Source organism: Mesoplodon mirus (assembly GCF_964341445.2).
Source record: "Mesoplodon mirus genome assembly, chromosome: 1".
Taxonomy (NCBI): Eukaryota; Metazoa; Chordata; class Mammalia; order Artiodactyla; family Ziphiidae; genus Mesoplodon; species Mesoplodon mirus.
This window is the reverse complement of record NC_138976.1, coordinates 54,915,583-54,938,006: the sequence shown is the minus strand read 5'-3', so window position 1 is coordinate 54,938,006 and position 22,424 is coordinate 54,915,583. Positions and strand designations below refer to the sequence as shown.

The following is a 22,424-nucleotide window of genomic DNA, read 5'->3' as shown; positions in this document are numbered from 1 at the left end:
GTAGAACCTTTGTATAAAAGATGAGCAAGAAATATTTTCCTTCCTCCACAGATGTTAAGGATGCTTACCAGGGTTGAATATATATGTGAAACACAGCGTTGGCAGAGTTCAGGATTTGTACACGTGTACTACATACATCAACCCTAACCTAATGGAAACTGAGTTTCTGATTTTAGAGAAGAGTCTCTTGATAATCTGGCATTGGCAACAAAAGTTACACTCAACAACAGTTGATTCTATGGGTGAATTAAATCTTGCCAGTGGCAGCAGAGTAAGTTACCTTCCTTCTATTTGGTTTTTCTTTAGCTCAAGTAAATGTGTGAGGACAATTTCCATTTGTTTAAAAAAAAAAGAGTTAATGGTTATTCAATCAGAGGTATAGAATGATGTCATCATCCAATTACCCAAACTGTACAACTAGCCGATGAAAGCACGTATCCCTATAAAAATTACCCATCAGGTTAATGTTCGAAAGCTAAGTTATCAGAAGGTGTCATTCAAAAAAATTTTTTTACACATTCTACTTCAATTAACATGCCTTTTGGAATACTTTAGATAACACTGCTTTCAACTAAAGCTCTGAGGGAACCTCTTAACTCAAGAGAGCAAGTTTATTAGACTGAGCACAGGAGCCCCCAGAAATGTATAAAGACCTACTCACCACACTGTTCTTTCCCTTCAACTTTGTTTATTGATGTACTGAACATGAAAAAGTACAAAGAATCCAAACACAAAAGAAAACATGTACAGCCTCTTAAATACTCAACAGAATATATTTTCTATTCCAACAGATGTGAATTAAGTCATACTGTACAACTTCAAATAAATACCAGCCTTACATTTTATTAAGTGCTCTGATAAACACTGTAAAGTGAAGCACAATTTGCATGCCCTCTCATCAATGCCTTGGTTTGCTACAGTAGTATAGGAAAGAAGCATGTAGCTGCTGTTTTCCCGTGAGGGAAACCTTATTTTTTTTTTTAAGTATATACATGTATTTTGTTTTTTAGTTTTTTTTTTTTTAATGCAGGTTAACTCTGACAATCTAAATGCACCTAAGGATATGAGAAAGTGCTAAGCCAATTGATTTCTGAATAGCATTGAGTGGGTCAGCATGAAAACTCGCTTATTCACTTTAGCACGCGCCTCACAGTATATGTACTGTACTATACTGAAAATTTTTATAACTACAATTTTAAATAATAAAAATAAAACTCAACGCAACCGCAAAGATAATGTACAACTATGTTATGCATAGCACATTGCCTGTTCTAAGGGGAAGCATGTGAGCATCTCAGTTTATACAAAAAGCAGGACGTAACTATATAGTTCTCAGTGCATCCTGATGAAGGCATTTTTGCCTTCAGCTTTTTTGAAAATTTATTATAAGCTAGATGCTAATCAGAAAATATTTTGTATTTTTTAAAATTTCTTTCATACATGGTAAAGACTTATTTTATTATTTCCCCAAATAGTGGTTTAAGCATCATACAAAGTTAAATTTCAATAGCATACAGATATTTATGATTTTTGTATGAAAAATGTAAGGAAATTTGTTCAAAACCTATGGTTATACTCATTTTTTTTACCACAAACATATTTATAAACGAAAATGTAGCATCACCATAAACAGCTGAAGCTAGACTATCTACAGACAAAATTAGCAACAAATCTGATGCACTGTAAATTCAAGTCCTCAGGACAACAAAAGTGATTAAGCAAGACCTCAAGTAACAATGTTAATGCCATTTACAAAGGAAAAAACTGATACAAAAACATTCAAAACCTGAACATCACTTGGCATGTAAGGAAAAAAAAAATCAAATTAGCTGAAAGGTTCATAACACAAGGTCTTATTTACATTACACAAAGCTCAGGTGTTAGCCTTGAACATAACTTTCAAAATACCTTCAAATATATCCAACTCAGATCACTTTTGCCGATCTGCTGCAGTACAAATCATGTGCAACATCTTTTTTCCTTAAGACAAAACAATTCTTCAAACAATACTGCAAGTACATCACTAAACACCATGAGCTCTATCTGAAGGGATTTCTTTAGGAAGAACAGATTTTTTTTTCCCCCATCTTGTGGTAATTTAAACTTCTTGCCTGCTCTTATATATTCTTTTGTAAATTTTTTTTATTTGTTTCAAAATCACAAATCAATGTGAGCCACCTATCACATAATAACCAGGATGATCAGACGCTCCACTGGTGATTACAAAAACGAAACCAGCAGTGTTTCCCCCATTGATTCTACTCCTTTCATACAAAGATCTCAAAAGTATTTTCTACATCATAAATCTTTCTAAATTTTCCAACCGCTGCAAATTTCCTGGTAAATTTTAAAAGCTCACTAGGTGTCATATGAAGAGATTTCTCAAAGTATTCAAGTCAAAATATTTGTTCCAGGACCAGTAAAAAGTTTCTCCAAATTTTCTTTTTTATAAAAATAGATGCTTTTTTTAAACCCACATCAAAGAGGCTCTTATCTCTTTGGCAAGGTACTGCTTTACGAAAAGTTCTCCAGTATTCTTACAATAAGCGTTTATAATGTAGCCCCCCTTCCCCAACCCAAATCATAATTACAAAATAAATACTGTTTTTAACTTCATAAATAAAAATGTAAACTTCAAAATACTTTTCTCAGACATAACAGCAATGCTTTAAATGTAAACCAAACACAAAGCTAATCAGAAAAAGAAAAAAAAGGGGGGGGGAAGACACAACCAACTAAAGAATTACAACACAAAGCCTCAATATTTACTCACAGGTTCAAGGCAGTTATGTAAAAAAAAAAAGAAATGTCTTCCCTTAGCTGAAACACTTTAAAAGGTCCACCTTCTTCAAAGAAGGCAATAGAATGCAATGTGACAGGTAAAAACCCTGTACCTCTTGTCCATATTCAAACATAAAAGATATTTAAGAAGTTTTAATTCAAATACTAGCAATAAAAAATCTCACATATTTCTTAGGATGCTAAGTAGTCGTTTTATCCCCATCTCAACACTGACTTACAAAGACATTTACTAATGTATAAAGTTTCTCTTAACTTGCCTTTGTTGTATAGTTTTCATATATAAATGGACTGAGGACAAGAGCTCATTAGGCTTTGTGCGTTTTGTTTGTCTTAAAGGAGACCTGCAGTACTCTGTCTCCCAGACGGTATCCATTGAGGCTAGCTATCGCCATGGCAGCCTCATCATAGTTTGTCATAGTCACAAATCCAAAACCTTTGCATTTATTGGTGTTAAAGTCACGGATGACCTTCACGTTGGTGACAGCTCCAAAAGGCCCAAACATTTGCCACAGGATGCTCTCATCTGCGTCAGGAGCCAGGTTGTACACAAAAATACACCACCCTGTTCCTGGGTGCCCAGGGATATTAATTCCAGCCAAACTGGTCATTCCATCAATGGTCATTGGAGAAAACCTACTAAACAAAATAGGAGAAACACACACACACGCACACACACACGCACACACACACGCACACACACGCACGCACACACACGCACAAATAGAAACAGAGGTTGGTTACAGCAGTGGACTTAATTCTTTCCCCTTTCCCATCCCAAGAGTTTCGGTAACTCCCCTCCCCACAACAGATACATACAACTATTTGAAGTTTCAACCAAAGTCGGTGTGTGGCTTGCAGTGGCATGCTATAGTATCATGGTATTAATAAGTTATGAAATGGCCACATATACTGTATTGAAAAATATTACTCACAATAGCAAAGAAATAAATTTGGAACTGGCTTCATGAACTTAAGCAGGATTGGGGGCAAGAAGGACCAACACAGACAGAAACATGCTATAACGTCGCAATGCAAGAGAAAACAAATAATGGGGTTTTTAAAGGCCAGGTGGCATCCAGTGGTATGATAATATTCCTTGAGTCAACCGTGCTTCAAAAACAGCTTCTCACTAGGTTGTACATGCAAAAGAAAACCCAACACAAACTTATGAAGGGTGTCACTCCCCAAATCAAAGAAACTAGTCAATTATGGGAAGGGATTATGATTATCATGAACCTCTATCATTACCTCTTTACTCCATAAGCCATATTGAGCAGATTGTCCAACCTGCAAAACACACATTTAGCAAACTTCAGTTTTTAATTTTTCCCCTTGATGTCCAAGAAAGCTGGGCTCGTTACTGCCATCTTCCAAGGGGATGTTTGTATATTAATTGTATGTGAAGTCTCAAAACAGTGGGTCTTCTTACATTTCTGAGAGGATGGTACCCACTGCCATAAAACAGTAGCTCTTCCAATGGATGCAGTTTATCTCTACAAGGGTCAGCGAAATCATTGGTGGTCATCTGAGGAAACCCTTTCAAGAGGAAATGTGGAGGCTCTGGAATACTTAACATTTGGGTTCTCACCTTTTGCAGGCAAGTTCTAAGCACTCCACATGCACCTACATGTCCTTATATTATTTTTAATTTTCAGAGCGATTAGTTCCTGAGTATCATAAGGCACTCAGTCAGATTAAGGGACTTGCTCAAGGCCAAAGAGTTAGTAAATGGTGGCATCGGTATTCAAATTCTGCAGTTTACACAGAATTCCATAAATTTCCCTTCAACCCCCCGAATACAAAGGACTTTCATTTCTTAAAATCAAAGTGGTGTTAGTATAGGTAAAAAGAACCTTATAGACAACCTCAGCTAAACCTCCCATTGCTCAATGTATTCAGCTGAGGTCCACAGAACCTAAGATGACAGACTCACTGAGCAACAAAGCAAGGACTTCAGACTGCAGTCTGATGCTTATTTTGATTGTTCTACAAGAAGTATAGTCCCACTACTCAAGGTGTAAGAAGCAGGTAGATAGAAACAAACTTAAGTGAGCTTCTCTCAACAATTTCTTTTTTATGAAGTAGATGGCGGTGGGTGGGTACTCTTTAAAACTCTCTACCCTTTTCCTGTTTCAAAAATTAAATTGATGTTTTAAGCACTTGATTCTTCTAGCTTTATCAGTTTCAAAGAGACCATTCCGATGTTCCACATTTGTGCAATGAGTGCCAATCAATGATGTGTGTTTAGAGGAGGGAGGCATAACTGAATACCTCAACTGCCACAATGTTCAACACTAAGACCCTGGGTCAGAGGAACATTATTTTCTTTAACAGCCATGAACAGTTAAGGGTTTTTTTTTTTGTTTGTTTTTTGTTGTTTGTTTGTTTGCAGTACACAGGCCTCTCACTGTTGTGGCCTCTCCCGTTGTGGAGCACAGGCTCCGGACGTGCAGGCTCAGCGGCCATGGCTCACGGGCCCAGCCGCTCCACGGCATGTGGAATCTTCCTGGACCGGGCACGAACCCGTGTCCCCTGCATTGGCAGGCAGACTCTCAACCACTGCGCCACCAGGGGAGCCCCAAACGGTTAAGTCTGAAAAATGTTTCAACCTTATTGTCTAACCTGTGGCCTCAAGTGAGTCTAGAGCACACATGAGAAAGCAACTCCTCCTAGTTTTATAAAAGCCCCAAGACACCTCCTTCTGGTCTTTCAGAATTGGACAAAGAATCTTCACAGGTTCCTATTCCCAATTACCTCTGCACATCTGTGTGTTTCGTAAAATTGAAAAGAACCGAGCTGATTGTAATGCAAAGTACTACAAAAAAAAAAAAAAAAGGAACAAATCACAGTGACAAAGGAGCCTCATCTGTGTGTGGTGTGTGCCTTGTCCCTCTACCCTCTCAGGAGCAGGGACAAGTTCATTACTCATCGTACCACTAATCATGGAGCACAGACGGATTGGGTCACTACAAGTTTACAATTAGCATCTGTTGACTGAATCAAAGCATTGAGGTTACTAACATTACCCTTAACTACTTAATCCAGAGTAAGAACTATCAGGAGGGCAGGCTGGGGAGCCTGTTTGCACATGCAAGGGAGAGAGCACATATATGGGAAAAGTACACAGGTGGGAGGAGGATTTTGTTTTGTGCAGAGGTAATGAGTATAGTCAAAGATGCCATACCCTTATACTCCAAAGTAGAGGCCACAAATACCAGAAATAAGGATGCAAACAAATTAGTATCATCAACAATAAAGTAATCTGATACAGATAATTTCACAGAATTGCTGAATGATCAATACAGAATGCATTTGGCATATGACACCAGTAGAACAGAATAGCATATTGAGGTCTGCTTCCAAAGTACTCAAAGGCTCAGATGCAGAAACACCAAAACAGAGTCACATCATCTCTGCCCATTAATTGTGCAGACTCTATCACCACCAGCTTAGGACACTAACCAAAAGTCCAGAGACAGAATCTCCTAAGCAAGTTTTCAGTATTTTCTAAGTAGGGTAGAAACCAAAACTGCCCCAGAAGTGGATTACATGTGTTAAAAGGAGAGATATCTCATTTCTCACTCTCCACCCCAGGATTCTCCAGGCAGGAGGCCTAGGACTTTTATACTAGGATCTCTGAGGACCCTCTCAATGAGCCTTATATTTGCCCTACCTGTGAAATCCTGTGTGATACCACGATCCTGCCCATTGGTATCTTCACTCAATATTCACTTTAGAAAAAATTCAGTCCTATGGAATTCAAGCCAAGTTATCTGCCTCTCCCTCTCCCTCTTTGCTCTCCTTGCCCCTCCCTCCTCCCCCATCAACAAGGAGGAACATGGCACCTAAGAAACAGGACCCCAGGCAACACTGAAAACCCCCGCCGGCCACAGCTGGACCTAGCAGTTTACCCTGCTTTCAGTGCCACACACCCACAGGAGCTGGGAGAAGGCAGTGTGTGCTCCACTAGGGCACCATGTACCCCAAGCCTTGTAGAAGTTGGAAAACTGTCACTTAGGCAGTTAGCTCAGACACAAGGACCACTATTACTCTCCAGAATTACACATTTTTTCTGGGTCTGTCCAGAGTTCAGGGACAGCCATCTTTTGCATGTGATCATTTAATGACAGAAGCCAATTTTTAATTGAGACCAAGTTAATAGCCTCCAGAATGACCTAGGAGGGGTGTGTGTGATGATATACAGCTGTATGGCAAATAAATATTAAAGTGTCCAATAAAAATTTTTTCTAATTTAAAAATAAAGTATTCTTTACTCATATTGAATAAATGCACTGCATCCAAAGCCCTCACTCAGTCCCCATGCATCACACAGTTTCCTGAGGGAAGACTGAGCAGTCCTCAAAGGGAAAGTGACACAGTCACCTGTTCTTTAGCATGGGCATAATCCACTTTACAAATAACACGTTAAGTGGATTTGAAGGATTAGATTGGAAAACCTAGATTTAATTAAAACAACCCTCAGAGAAGAGGTAGTTTTAAAAAGATTCCTGCAAACAACAAATCATCATCACCATCATCAGAGGGAGGATGACACCAGTAAGGAAAGCCCAAGTAAATAAGAAAAGGGAGAGTTGATTCCCTCTCCTACTCCTAGTACACGCTACACTATGAGGTTAAACAAAATAATCTAACATGTCTCACATGAACTCAGATAAGAAATTCCAAATTATCAAGATCATAATTTTATGACTCTTGCTTTAAAGGTATATTATTTACTAAGATATTATGTAAGTGAAAAATGAGCCAGTTAGCATGATTAGCAAAACACTGATATATTGTTTATTTCATCCTTATTTTTGTTTTCTGTGTATGATTAGGGTTTATGAATTAATGAATATAATAGCACAAGCCCCCATGTGCATATAGTTTATGACTACATGCCTAGTTTCTGATTATAAGTGGGCAATATTTTGAATAGAATATTCCCATTTCAAAGCTAGATGCTTTTAAGTAGAGAGTGAAAAGAAGGTACCTGCCCAGTTTCCAAGAAATTTAGCTGACAGACTATGGGAGGGCCTACACGCAGGTAGAAGGGGAGATGTCAGTCAAAGTGAGAAATAGAAATATACAGAGAGATTACTAATGGGTAAGAAAATAAAACTCTGAACTCTACAAATAATGGTTCTCAAAACCTCACTAAAGATCACCGACCAAGATCTGCTTTGAAGTTAACCCACAACAAGATCATCAACTCATCTCCTTATCTAATTCCTCTAAACAGAGGAAAAAAATTATTCGGGAGGATTGATACCAGTTTCTTCCCAAAGTAAATTGTGATCGTGCAACCAGTACATGCCTTAAATGAAACTCAAGTGCTGATTTAAAAGGCTCCTTTAAAAATGCATAAAGGCTTATTATAGAAGCAGGCACACAAGCCATTAGACTAGACCACATTTAATAAAATTAAGGCTGCTCCACAAGAAGAGAGATGAAAAAAAGTTGGCTGAAAGTTTAATTCAGATACCATGTCCCAAGAACACACTTAGGGGCTTGAATTACACTATCCATCCAAATAAACAAGGCCGGTCTTATTTTGAAAACTGTAGTCAATTAAATAAGCATATTAGATTAGCAGTGCTCATGTTAAAATAATTCTCCTTCTAATTATTCATATGGGTTGACTGAGCCATAAACCTCACAAGCCCACTTTTAAACTTAACTCTTATTACATGGATTTTAATTTTTTTAACCTTAAAAGATAAGGTACATTTCATAAATATTAAAAACATCCTTGGCTATTAATATTTATAACTTGTATTCGTCAATCTCTCTCAACTCCCGAGGCACTATGACAACATAAAAACACACAGTGCAAAATTTTTTAAGTGTCCGCAGGAAGGTGACGAACTCAAGGCTGAGAGCATTAGAACACAGATACTAGAGACAAAAGATCTAGGTAATGACCTAGGCCTGAACTACAGAAGAGCAAAATACCAACAAAGCAAGCCAGTCCTTCAATTCAAGAGTCTTTCTGAGATGAAAGAAGATTCAACCTTAATTCAATAGAATAAGGGGGAAAAAATCAAGGTAATGACAGACCAGGTTCAAAGATATTAAAGAAAAGCAACCAAACACACAACAGGCTAAACTTAAAATCTAGGAATAAAGGTTCTCAATTTCTTGTAACACTGAATCTAAACCAAACACCTTCATTGAGCTCAAAGACTAGTTCATAATTTACTATCTGAAGATGGATTATGAGAAGTGGGGTGACGGAGACAAGAGTTAAGAATCTGAAAGTACAATAAACTTCTTCCCCATTTTCTGAAACCAAGTTTCCCTTAAACAGACAACTCTTATTCCCTTTTTCCAAAATTTCTTTTTATAGGAGATAAGGAAAGGAAGAATCGCTAAGTTAATTACATACGGAACTAAAAGATAAAAGCACAGAATGGGCAGAAGATAATTTTTAAAATATTAAATCTGATCATCAGAACATCCTGTAAAGCTTTACCCAATTAAAAAAAAAAAGCATGCAGGGAGGGGGCTAGATGAAGTTGAGAGCAGATAAAATAGCTATCAACAACCTAGTATTTGAGTCACCTACATGCCTTGCCATTTCAATAATCAGGCATTCTCCTGGAGATCCTATCATTTCAGTCCTCTTGCTCAATCTTTCTCAGAATTCAATCTTGATTTTAAGAGCAGTTTTACTCAATAACTACCATAAAACAAAAACCAGAGGTTAAATTGGGAAACACCAAAAATACCAATTTAAACTAATACAGCTTTCTACTAACATCAAACATCTTGTGTTTTCACAGTATTAAAATCAACCAGTAAGTTTCAAAGAACTTTCCTCTACCTAAGCTCAAAATTCTTTTCTAGGCCCCAAAGAGCTCTGAAGTTAACTGGATAGGCTGCCTAGGAAACGCCTCTAAAATTCCTTCATGCATGTCTGTGCTAAATTTGCAAAAAAATATTACTCACTTAAGATGCCACACAGGAAACCTACAGGCAGAGCTAAGAAATGGCTTTGTGAAATTTCTTTCTCCGCAATGGCAAGCAGCAAGCAGCCCCATGCATGTCTTCCTCCAGCCCAATCACCAACCACCACAGTCAAAAGTAGCAGTGTTTCCTTTCTACCAATGCTTTTTTTAAACCTTACAAAGTTAAAGCAGAGAGTGAAGTGAACACAAGGCTTAGTCAACTGGGTACCAAGTCAAACAGTTCCAAATGGAGCCTCTGACAGTAAACCCTCTTCTCCCAAGGCAAAAGCCACCCTAAGTAAGAAATGAACACGGTGTTTATGGAAAATCTTTCTCATACCTCAGGTGACATAATTTTTTTTAAAGGAGATATTTTACTAATTTTATCTTTACTCTCTTCAGCACTCTAAAACACCTGAATCAAAAAATGCACATGATTTAAGCTAGAAAACATATAACTCTTTATTAAGCTAAATTTGTGATTATATTTTTGGTAATTAACTATTCTGCTCCAGCAAGGAAATAAAATTGATATTCACTGGTGATAAAAAACAAAACAAAAAAATACTAGCATGGAGGTTACACGGCATTATGGCTGCAGTATACCATATGGCCAAAAAGGATATTAAAAATGTTACGGAAAATAAAAAATGTTTATGTCTCTGTGTTTTGTTTAACATCTAAAAGTCACCATTCTTCTCACATGCAGATTAGGGATTTTTTTTAAGTGACTTAATGACTTAATCTGGTTGTTGCCCCAGTATTAGAATAAAATTTGAAAAATTAGAATATTTATACCCGTCTATGAGATAGAATATCCTCTTTGGGCTAAAAATGCATGGTCATTCTATGGACTATACAGAGGTTAGAAAACTACCACCCACGGGCCAAATCCAGACTGCCATCTGTTTCTCTACAGCCCAGGAGCTAAGAATGGTTTTTACATTTTTAAAGAGTTGTTTAAAAAAAAAAAAAAAAGACATGCATCAGAGACCATGACCCACAAAGCCTAGAATATTTACTATCTGGGCCTTTACAGGGGTTTGCCAACCTCTAAACTGCAAGGAATAAAAATTTAAAAAGGGAAGAAGAACCTATTTATAAAAACGTAATGTCATCACATAAGTTAGGTACCCTTAGTGGTGCACATATTATAAAACAAAGTAACTGAAAGAGCTTGACCTAAAAATTAAAACTCAAGAATAAGATCTTATCAAGAAAAAAACTAAAAAGGGGAATTTGAAAGCACTGGAAACAGTTAAGACCCCAGCATTCTGCAGGTCAGGGTTTCTCAACCTCAGTACTACTGCTGTTTGGGGCCAGATAATCTGTTGTTGTTGGGGGCTATAACTGTACATGCAAGGTGATGAGTAGCATCCCTGGCCTCTCCCACTAGATGCTAGAGGCACGCCCCACTCAAGCTGTGCCCACATAAACGTCTCCAGACACTGTCAATGCCCCCAGAGGGGCAAAACTACTCCTGGCTGAAAACCACTGCTGTAGGTTATTGTCCTTTTGTCCCCACCCTGGATATTTCCAACAGACACTATTCCCCAAGTAGGTTTTCTCTGTGCCCATAAGAAAAAGAAAGAAAACAACAATAATAGCAAACCGGAGACCCTGTCAGTAAAAGTACTGGACAGTGAACCTGAGAGTTCTGAGTTGAGTAGCTGGGCATTAAGAACCAGACCAGACTTACCTAAAACGCTGTGCCTGCTGAGCTAGTGGTCCTGGATACCTTCTGTTTGGAGACTGGTACAGCTGGGAAAGGATGGCCTGATTTGTTTTTTGGCTTGGATTATTAGCAAACTTTACAGTGATTGGCTCTGTGGCACCAGGAGGTTTCTGGCCATTTAGGCCTTTGATAGCTTCTTCTGCCTCAATCCGCTTGTCAAATCGAATAAACCCTACACCCCTTGATATGCCTATGGTAGATGTGGGTAAGGATTTGGGAAAGAGGGAGTGGAAGGAGACAGGAGGGAGAGAAGAAAGGATAAATTAATTTTTCCTTCTCAAGAACATGTTTTCACCCACATATAACATCTGCCACAAAATCACATGAGGAGAAAAGTTTTACCTTGACTTAGTAGCAATTCAGTATAGCATTACAATTTTGTATTTTTTTAAATACATGAAATGCATTAAATTAAATTAACGCATTTTAAAGTCCATTACCACATGCTACCAATAAGCCAAGAAGAAGAAGAAAGCACACAAGCATATCCATGTTTCCTTTCCCCACCTTCTTCTCTCCCTCTCATGCACTCACACTCTTTAATAAAGTCAACAGTATGCCTGACTTGTACTTTTCAAATTATGCTACTGGACAAACAGTTCAGAAATGATGGGCACAGTAGCTCTTTTTCTTGTAACAAGGAGAACAGAAACAGACATTTGCTAAAAATGCTAAAAAGCTATGCTAAAAATATATGCACAGTGGTAGAAAAATATATTTCAGCTACATTTTTAAACAATATAATTCTACTTAATCATATTATATAGGAAACCGACCCTTTAAGAAAAACGTCTGAAGAGGCTTTTCTGGTTCCCTGAAGTTCCCCCACTGTTTTTAACTGGCTGTTCTTTATTAGAGAAATAACATTACATGGAGAAAAAGAGGTGAAAGAGGAGGTAGAGTTTAAAAATAAATAAGATAGAAGTAAAGCCTCAAAGCTTTCTTTCTTTGGCAGCATTTACTTCTGACTACGGAATGTCATTCCCTGGCTCCCGCTCTCTCCACCCTAAGAGACAAGAATGGAGGAAGGCAGAGGGATGGCCAAATACCTGTCCAGCTTTTGAGAAATGGTAGCAGGAAACCCAACTCATTCCATTTAATTAGCTTAACAGGCTATTTGGGGTGGCCATAGCTGGCCATCATGAGAGCAGTAGTTGTAGGGAAAGACTTTCTTGGCAAGCAAATTGGTAGTAGCAGTACCAGCTTGGGACTAGCAGTGAGAAAAGCCTAGATGATTCAGAGTATGTCACTGAAGAAAAGACTGAGAGGTTATTAAGAAAGATAGGCTAAGAAAATGCACTAGACCATTATGATTTATAGGAACTTTAAAAAAGAATAAAGGTCTGCTTGCTTTACAATTAATACTGTGTAAGCTGAATGGCTTAGAATTTTACTCTAAGGTAGATGAGGCATTTTTTCCATATACACTTACCTCAGACAGCCCCTATCACTTCACCTTTCCTATTTAAGCTATACCTGCTGCACATTATTACCACCTGATGGCTGAATAACAAAATTGCAGGATTTTTCATTTTAGGTAAAGTGGATAATTTCACTCTGTAAGTCTTAAGTATAAAGATGAAATGGTGAAATGACAGCAAATCTATCCTTTCAGTTATCTATTAAGAATGAATAACCCCTAGGACTTGACTTAAGGAAAGCATTAGATAAGCAACGAAATGGCCTCTATATAGGATGAGTCATCTAAACCTATGGTCCTCAAACCTGAGCATGCATCACTATAACCCAAAGGGCTTGGTAAAATGCCCACTCTGAGAGTTTTATTCATTAGGTTTGGGTGGAGCCCAAGACTGCATTTCTAAGGAGGTTCCAGGAGGATGCTGATGCTCCAGGTGCAGAATCACACATGAGAACCACTGACTAAACCAAGAGGTGGCGAGATAAATCCACCTGTGAGCCTACATACTCAGGATGGACTTGCAGTTAAGAGATGGGCTTTCTGTATCACAGGTAAAAGAAATCTACTTTTGATTCATAAGTCCTCACTGAGAATGAATGAATGAAAAAGCATGAATAATATGAACAAAATATCAGGCCATTTTTGTTGCTCTAAACAATATATCTAGATTGCTAGGCCTGGATTTCTATTTGACCCCATTAGCAGTCTGTGTTGTACAACACACTGTGATAGAATGTATGATAATTACAAAATGCAGCTAAGAAGAAAAGACCACATTTTTATATACCCCCACTGGACTAAATTTTCTCCATACAGCAAAACCTACAGGCCATTCTTCCAAGTATGTGAATGATGGTAGATATCACTTTACTCAGAACTCAGAAGTATGGTATTCAGACTCTGTAAGAGGTTAACTAACAGCACAGAGGGGCATAACATAAGCTGCTTCTGATCAAATTCAGATCAACTAAATTGATCGTCACTTGAAGAATTTAAAACTTGGCCTGATTTTACTCTGTGGTCCATTGTTTCTTTAAAAAGAAAAAAAATCACACATTGTAATGTACAACTATCTCCACTGGTACAATAATTATGAGAGAGAGAGAGATGGGAAAGGAGAGAGAGAAAATAGGGAGAGTGAAGGAGGGGAGAAAGAAGAAACACACAGAAAAAAGAAAAACCTAACTACTTGAGTATATGGCACTATAGGTTATTTTTTCCCCTCCTTATCATGTTTCCCTAATTTCATTATGTTTTAAAAAGAATATTGTTTTTACAATAGAAAAATGCCGGTGCCTTATTTTTAAGATCCATAATCAAATCTATATTGCTAGTTTTTCTTTAACTAAAAGCTTTAGCAGAAGAGCTAGCTCCCTTACATACAAAATTTTTAATAAACATATTAGTCTTCTTATTTTGGATTGGTTAAAAGTAATATAAGGGATAAAATAAATTTTTAACATTCAAAATTTTAAACTCTTACACATGCCTATACAACACAGCATGGACCTGAAAAATAGCCTTAACAGCAATTACCAGTGTAGATGTAGTGTAATCTACTCCTGGAGAATCAGCTGCATTAAACTATGTTTTTCACAAAAATAAGATTGTTTACTAGTACTTTATAAGGAGGATGGGAGCTTTTTTCATGCAGCAGCTTGGAAATGAAGATTAATTTGTAATAATTATTTGTAATAACTTACCTGTAATAATTATACTTATAAATTTATTATAAGCCACAAAACATACTCCAAACCTGCACCTTTGCGGAGGAAATGACTCAAGCTTGCTCACTACACTCCACAACCTATTCTTATCCATGCATATCTATGAACAGTCCCAGCAGAAAACTGCATTTTCTGGCCCACATATATCTTTGATGTGTTCCAGAGGTAAGACTTCTGTATGGGAAGGCAAAATATTTCACCATCTGCCAGTCGGAGAGCAGAAAAGATTGTCCAGAGCAGCTGCCTACTTACCAGTGACCTGGTCAACCAGAATACGAGAAGTAATAATGCGTCCGTATTGTGAAAAAAGTTGTTCCAACTCCTTCTGTGTCATTGTTTTCGGAAGTCCACTGACGTACAAATTTGCATCTCTGATAGAAGCTGAACTTGGGCGAGCATAGGAAACCTGGAAAAGAGCAATGAAACGTATATGCACACTCAGTGACCTCCCTTCCAAAACCCAAAAACTGCCTCAAGTTAGTTAGCAGCTTTTGCATTAGAAGTACACAACAAGCACTGAAGTTCAAGCAAGTCCAGAGTGAACTGTTTCATTTCTGGAGAAATTCTCGACAAATGAGAAACGCCATTCCCTTGCATGGAGAGAAGACAGTATTTACCCCTAGCTTTGTAAGTGTTCAAAACAGACCAATCGTGCACATAGCACAGTACTACTCATGGTAGTAAGTTATCCTTGAGGGGGGAAATCCCCCTAAACTAGGGATTTAGGCTCAATCAGAAGACCAAGCTTAAAGATTCTAAATTCACCTGACACATCTGTGTGAACTGTTTTTGCGCTTCTCCCATCTCAGGGGTTGGGGGTGATGGTACAAAGTTTCTGAAGAATTTATTATAAGTACATCCTTTTGATTTATTCGAAAATAGCTATCGTCCTTAAACTGCAAGAAGTTGAAGTATGAATGAACTGTACCTGCCCTTATCCTTTGCCTACTGTCTTCTTGTCCACATACCTCTTTAATCTTGATTTTCAAAAGGTCTTAAGTCCGTCTATTGGTTTATTGACTTTACCTGCCATTTTAGGTACCCTTTCAAAAAGCTTCCCATCTTTGAGATATAGTGTCCAAACTTCTACCAGGATGGAAGAGACAACAAGTCCATGTGTATTTATCATCAACACTCTTTATATGAACTCCAGGAGGAAAGGAGCTGTATCTGTCTCTCTTATCACTGTATCTTAGCACATCACACATGCTAGAATATCTGCTGAGTTAAGCCAGGATAGTACCCCATTGATGCCGTAGGTCCACAACAGTTTGCAAGGCACACAGCATTCAAGGAGAGTTCATCAAGTCATCTAGATCTTGCCCAAACTGTGACCGATAGCTCTGTGCCTATAACCTATCTCTGCCAATTTTAAGTTAGTGCTGAGTCTCATGTGCTATTTTGACCTCATTTCCTTTAGTTTAACTGTAAGCTCTTCTGGACTGACTACTAGGACAGGAACTTCACAGTATACCCCATCTGCCAGACCATTCATAAAAATGGCCAATGAGTCTACTCCTGGGCTTGATTTGGTGGAGTACCATGATAGGATAACTTCTGCCTGTTCATTGTAGCCATTAGTATCCACCTTTAATCTGGCTCACTGCTTACTGCAGAACAAAATTAAAAAATACCTTTTCAATTTAAACAGTTTTTGATATTTGGTATGAAACACCAAATATTTTCTCCATGATTTCAATTATGTCCACAGTTCTCTGTGTTATCACTATTTTTTCCTTTCCAGAAAAAAAAGACAGGTTTTATAAAGGTCTTGCTCTCTTTCACCCCAATCCCCATAGTGTTAACATTTAATACTCTTGCCCTTTATTCAACAAGTTTGCTCAATAACAAGTGAAACTACACCTGCTGTTCCAAAAGCTGTATTTGGAAGTCACATTAGCACTGTCTTATACTACAGACACAGGTAATTTGGAATACTGGTGGAGAAAAGATAGATAACTATTCACATACTACTCCTTTTTTCTTTATGCCTAAATACTTAAGAACAATGAAGATTGGGGAACTTAAATATAAGTGAAAATTAAGAAATGAAAGAAATTTCCAAGTGCTCAAAATAATTCAAATGGAGTCTAATCTTGGGACTGCTAAAAACTGATAAAAACAAAGCAAATTAACTATATGTGCATTCAGTGACGTGAATACATGAACACCCAATTTCTTTTCTAAAATACAATCCTTCATTACCTGGTTAAGCTAAAAATCCCACCACTCAGACACCCTTAGAATCTAGGACTCTAAGGCTTTATTTCAGTGGCAGGGAGCTCTCACCAAGTCAGCTGTTAGTCTGCTCCAGATTGTGTGACTGAAGTGTTCCCCTTATAAAGAGCCACTCCCCATGGGCAACAGAATAGGCATCTACACTTGCTCAGAGTTAGGAGGTTTACTTCCAATGACTGATGAAGCAGGCAGCCTCAACACAAGCTCAAACAAAGGTGACACCTCTCTAACCAATATGCCTGGGCTCAAAACCAGGTTTAATTCATTAAGGGCTCTTGAATTTGAACAAATTTTACCTTCTTTGTATGGTTAATAGGAATAATAAAATAATCTCTAATCCACCTAAATTGCTATTAGCACAGAGCCTAAAGACCTAGGTGACTACACTATATTTACCTCTACATGCATCTGAGAATGTAGGTAAAGACCTCGACCATTACAGTTGAGAGTAACCTGAGTCCCTTACTGTGTTCCAGAATAATTTACTCACGCAGTGACATTCACTGCTTTGTGCATTTCAGAGGAGTGTGGGTGGAGTGTTTTAAAAGTTATCCTAAAATATATTTAGGAAAACGGGTTTATATTTAGTGCTTATGTAAAAGCCTTGAAAACATACTTGGGTCAGTTATGTTATCTGCATTTTTTTTTTTTTCTTTCAGTGTCTGGTCTTCAATTCACATTGCTTCTTTAATTCCCAACCTGTATTGACTATATTTTCTTATTTTCTGTATTCTCGATGCTCTGGCATTTGTGGCCTTGATCCTGGAGAGACTGCCCCTCCCAGGAATAGCTAAATCTAGAGATAGTAAATGACTCCCTGGTGAGGTACCTTTGATACACAAACCAGTCAATCCAGAGACCACACCCCTAACTCCTTTATCAAATCCTCACATCAAGCCAATATTCCTCCTGCTCTAAATCAGCTTGGGGCCAGGTACCTTACAATCAGAGACCAACCCTATAGACCAGAGCCCTCCAAAACTATTCAAACTACCCAACACTCAGTGTACCTGTCCTGCCTTGTCCTTAGCTTTCCACTAGGACCCAACAAAAGCTCTGAGCCATGCTCTGCCCTCTCCCCTCTGCCTCCTAGCCATCCCTGTTGCTTGCCCATGTGGCCCTGCATGGAACGTTGTGCCTCCTGTTTCTAGAGATCTGTTAAGTATAAACTTCTTCCTTCATAACAATCATTTATGTGTCTGTATGTAAGGTAAGACACCTGATGAAAACAAATCCCAGGTACATTTTTAGAACACAGCTACATTAAAAGGGCTCCAAGGGGCTTCCCTGGTGGCGCAGTGGTTGAGAGTCCGCCTGCCGATGCAGGGGACACGGGTTCATGCCCCGGTCTGGGAAGATCCCACATGCCGCGGAGCGGCTGGGCCCGTGAGCCATGGCCACTGAGCCTGCGCGTCCGGAGCCTGTGCTCCGCAAGGGGAGAGGCCACAACAGTGAGAGGCCCACATACCGCAAAAAAAAAAAAAAAAAAAAAAAGGGCTCCAAGAACCAATAACAAACCTTCTCAAAATATTGTTTTTCAGTAACTTTGTCAAAGAACTGGTTCCTATCACCAGAGGCAGACTGGGTGATTGACTGTATAGAAGCTCATGGTGGTAACAATATTTCCATTTAACCTACACTTAGGGGCTTATGGGACTTCACCATTTGCAAAGCATTTTCAGATACAGTATTTTGTTTGTGCCTCACCACAACCCTGTGAGGGCACACATTAGTATTTTATAGCTGGGGAAACAGATATAGACAAGGTAAGTAAAATTCCTAAGGTTATACACAAGTGTTGAACTCTGGCTTAAAATTCTGATCTTCTGAACCCATGTCCTTGTCTCCTTGTCCGGTTTTCATGCCACAATACCACATTACAGTAACTAGCTCGTCAGTGCACTTGTTCTGAGAGTTTGAAAAATTAAATTAATCTTGATTGTTTCTTAAACACACACACACACAGTGAAACTGAGGAGGGCAGACAGTAGAATAGGATGGCACCAACAATTACGGTTAAGTCAAGTTATTTTATTTTCCCATTAATATTATTTTAAAGAAACTTTTCCCAAGAAACAATGAGTGGCCATTAATTGCAATTAACTGGAAAAACTACACATCATAATAAGAATTCTGAAATTAGTTTTATTACTTTCTAAGTTTTAGAATTCCATTAAATGAGCATCGTACCACCACTCCCCCTTGCCCACTTCCAGGAAATAAAGATGAAGGAAGGGCAACTTCTCTCCTCCCAGATCAATGTGCTATGTCTCCCCTCTATAAGTTTATTGTTTCTTGGGATTAAAGCAGCCACCCCTCTCCTCTCTATCAAGGATATCACTGTCAGCAACATCCTCCCTTCCAGGAAACAGAAAGTATTTCTTCCTCTTCTTCTACCTCAACGGATTATAAACAGAAAACATACTTAGACCAAAGTAGGCAGAAGACTTGCAATGGGATATGGACTTGTATTTTACTCTGGAGATTCAAATCAGTTTCCAGACCAAATTTTCTATCTGGCAATTATCAGCAATTCTTGACTCTGATTTTTCTGTGGGTCTGGAGCTCAAACTGGTGCCTGGCTTTAATACTTACCTAGAGAACCACTCTTGGGCTACCTGAAACCTCAAAGTGTTAAGTCTACCTTTGTGGTTCTTCAAAACTAAAATAAAACCCCGTGGAGAAGACCCAAGACATGGTTTTGTTCTATGGCAACTTCTTTATCAGAAATACTTCGATAAAATTGAGTTATTTGTAGTGAGGTGGATGGACCCAGGGTTTGTCATACTGAGTGAAGTAAGTCAGAAAGAGAAAAACAAATACCGTTTGCTAACACATATATATGGAATCTAAAAAAAATAAATGGTTCTGATGAACCTAGGGGCTGGACAGGAATAAAGATGCAGACGTAGAGAATAGGCTTGAGGACAGGGGGAGGGGGAAGGGTAATCTAGGACGAAGTGAGAGAGTGGCACTGACATATACACACTACCAAATGTAAAATAAGATAGCTAGCAGGAAGCAGCTACATAGCACAGGGAGATCAGCTAGATGCTTTGTGACCACCTAGAGGGGTGGGATAGGGAGGGTGGGAGGGAGACGCAAGAGGGAGGGGATGTGGGAATATGTCTACATATAGCTGATTCACTTTGTTATACAGCAGAGACAAACAGATCATTGTAAAGCAATTATACCCCAATAAAGATGTTAAAAAAAAAAAAAAGAAATACTTCGATACAATGAACCTCCAGCATATGTTCCAGTGGGGTCAAAATAGCTTCTTCTTTCACCAAGTGCGAGCTGTTCTCCAATCTACATTCACTGGATTAATAGATAGGTTTGGATTTTACATTTTCACTGCCATTTAAACAGGTAAATATTTAATGCCTGAGGAGCAAGGTTATGAAATATCAAAACTACTAAGTGAAGGATCTAATTTAAGAGGCAGCCAGAGAGTCTGCAATTTAAATATTTAAAGATGATACAGAAAGTACAACACTGAACACCAATCTACTCCAAAGATAGCAATTTAAAACTCAGGTTTATTCTGGAATTCCTCACAACCCTGCAAGTGATATAATAAACAAAGACAAGCAGGGCTGAGATTACTTGAAGGGAAAAAGATGGGAGACAATCAGAAGTACCAGACAAATAAATGCTCTAGCCAATGGCTTCTCAAACTGTTCTTCACAAATGAGATCAGACTGGACAAAACGGAGATAAAAACAGAGTAATCAAAGTAATTAGGTCTTGAAAATGGAATAGTTTGAGACACAGTATGTTCCTTGCAATTAAAACCTCATTTCTTCATCAGCAACTAAAACTAATTATACATTAAACATTCAAGGACAAGTAACACATATACTAAGAATGGGCTATCAAAACACAAGTTAATCAAAATACACAGAACTAAAAGAAATGAAAATATCTTATGGAAAGAATTGGTACTTTATTACATGTACATAGTAAAGTTTAAAATCCCTGCATATCCCTTTATCAGCAGTCCATCTAAATGCTTTTGTCCAAAAATACAACTGCTCTCAATTCTCTCTGCTTCATCAATGATCAGTGACAGTGGACATTAATACCAACAGATTAAAGTGATAAGGACTATAAATGAACAAAGCAATCTCTTCTTTATTAAACTAAGGACATCTGAAAAATCTCCCACTGGCAAGATCACCATTGAACAACTTCTATCACTTGTCAATTACTGACCCAGGACTACAAACATTAAACCTGAAAATTAGATACTTGCCACTTCAGACTTTTTTTTTGAAAAGCTCCATTCAATCTCTTCAGCTGAAAGAAGTGGACAAGGTCATAGTTATGCCTATTTAAACTGAGAGTTAATTGCTGCTCATATCAAAAAACGGAGTCTTGATGGGACTGAGGAAAATGATACTATCGCTAAATAAAAATTAGCTCCAGCTCTGGCAGGCAGTAGCAAAGGTCTTGTGAAAGCATCAAGGCTTTACAGGCAGGGAGCTATATTGGACCCTCCAAGAGAGCTCAGAAACACACAGAAAGATGTGACCTCTAACCACAATTCAGGCCACAGACCTCAAAACCCACCAAAAGGAAGTAATGTCCTTTGATCTACTTCTAAACGCAAAACCCTACCAGGAACAGGTCTCAAACACACACCAAGACATACACATATCCGTCCAAGATTAGGTTTTGTACAGGACAAGCATGTTTCACAGAGGGTTGCAAATGAGTAAACTTGAGAGAACAAAGCATACAGAAATAAGTCCATAAGAAATTAAAGATTCCCTCTAGCAAAGGTGCTGGAGATAAAAGGAATAATCACACCTAACAAGAAGACTTAGTAAAGGTATTGTAGATTAGAGCAGTTGCCTTTAAGAGGTATTCCAAGAATACAGAATACTGCATCCATGGAAAACATACACAGAACCTCAAATTTTACTGAGACTGGGTTGGTTGAATGCTTTCAGTCTATATAAAGATTGCTTTGATTCAAACAAGAAGTTCAGAGATATCACAAAATACATTTGATTGGGTTATTCTCTGCTTAAAACCTCTTAGGGACTCCCTAATGCTTTAAGATTAATTTCAAGTTTCTTAGTCCATTATACTCAGGGTACTAACTAGCTTCTCTATATAAACACATACAACCTTCCGTAGTTCCCAGAGCTTCCTGCTCTCACTTCCCTGTGTTAGTGTAAGCTGCTCTTTCCAGTCATCTAAATTTTTGTCACTTGAGACTCTGCATGGGCATCACCTAGTTTCTAAAGTCAACTCTCATCCATCCTCTCCACTCTAGTCTGAGCTGGGTACCCCTTACCTGTGCCCACACTGCATTATATGCCTTGTTCTCTTAAATACTGAGGAAACCAAGATGTACTCATCTGTTACTGTGTCTTGTGACTGGCTTAACTGCTTGAAATATGAAACCTTGTCTTTATCCTCTTTGTTCACCCTAGTACCTACCAAACATATATTGTAATGAGGATGATTTATCATCACACACTTATTGAGGAGACTTTATTTTTGAAATCTTGTCTAGAAAGTTAGGAGAGGCCACAATC

General features: G+C 38.2%; 1 protein-coding gene across 6 annotated transcripts in view; it reads right to left on the bottom strand.

The window, feature by feature from the left end:
• Window positions 1-3,107: 3,107 nt before the first annotated feature.
• Window positions 3,108-22,424, bottom strand: part of ELAVL2 (ELAV like RNA binding protein 2) — a gene marked incomplete at both ends in the record, with an annotated part of 71,873 nt that continues 52,556 nt past the window's right edge. For 2 of the 6 annotated variants that reach the window (XM_082620448.1, XM_082620450.1), the window contains 4 exons: window positions 3,108-3,438; window positions 4,051-4,089; window positions 11,452-11,677; window positions 14,887-15,040. In XM_082620448.1, the coding sequence (XP_082476574.1) occupies window positions 3,108-3,438; window positions 4,051-4,089; window positions 11,452-11,677; window positions 14,887-15,040 (750 nt within the window). The remainder of the gene's footprint in view (window positions 3,439-4,050; window positions 4,090-11,451; window positions 11,678-14,886; window positions 15,041-22,424) is intronic. The other 4 variants (XM_082620449.1, XM_082620451.1, XM_082620452.1 and 1 more) reach the window with 3 other exon arrangements.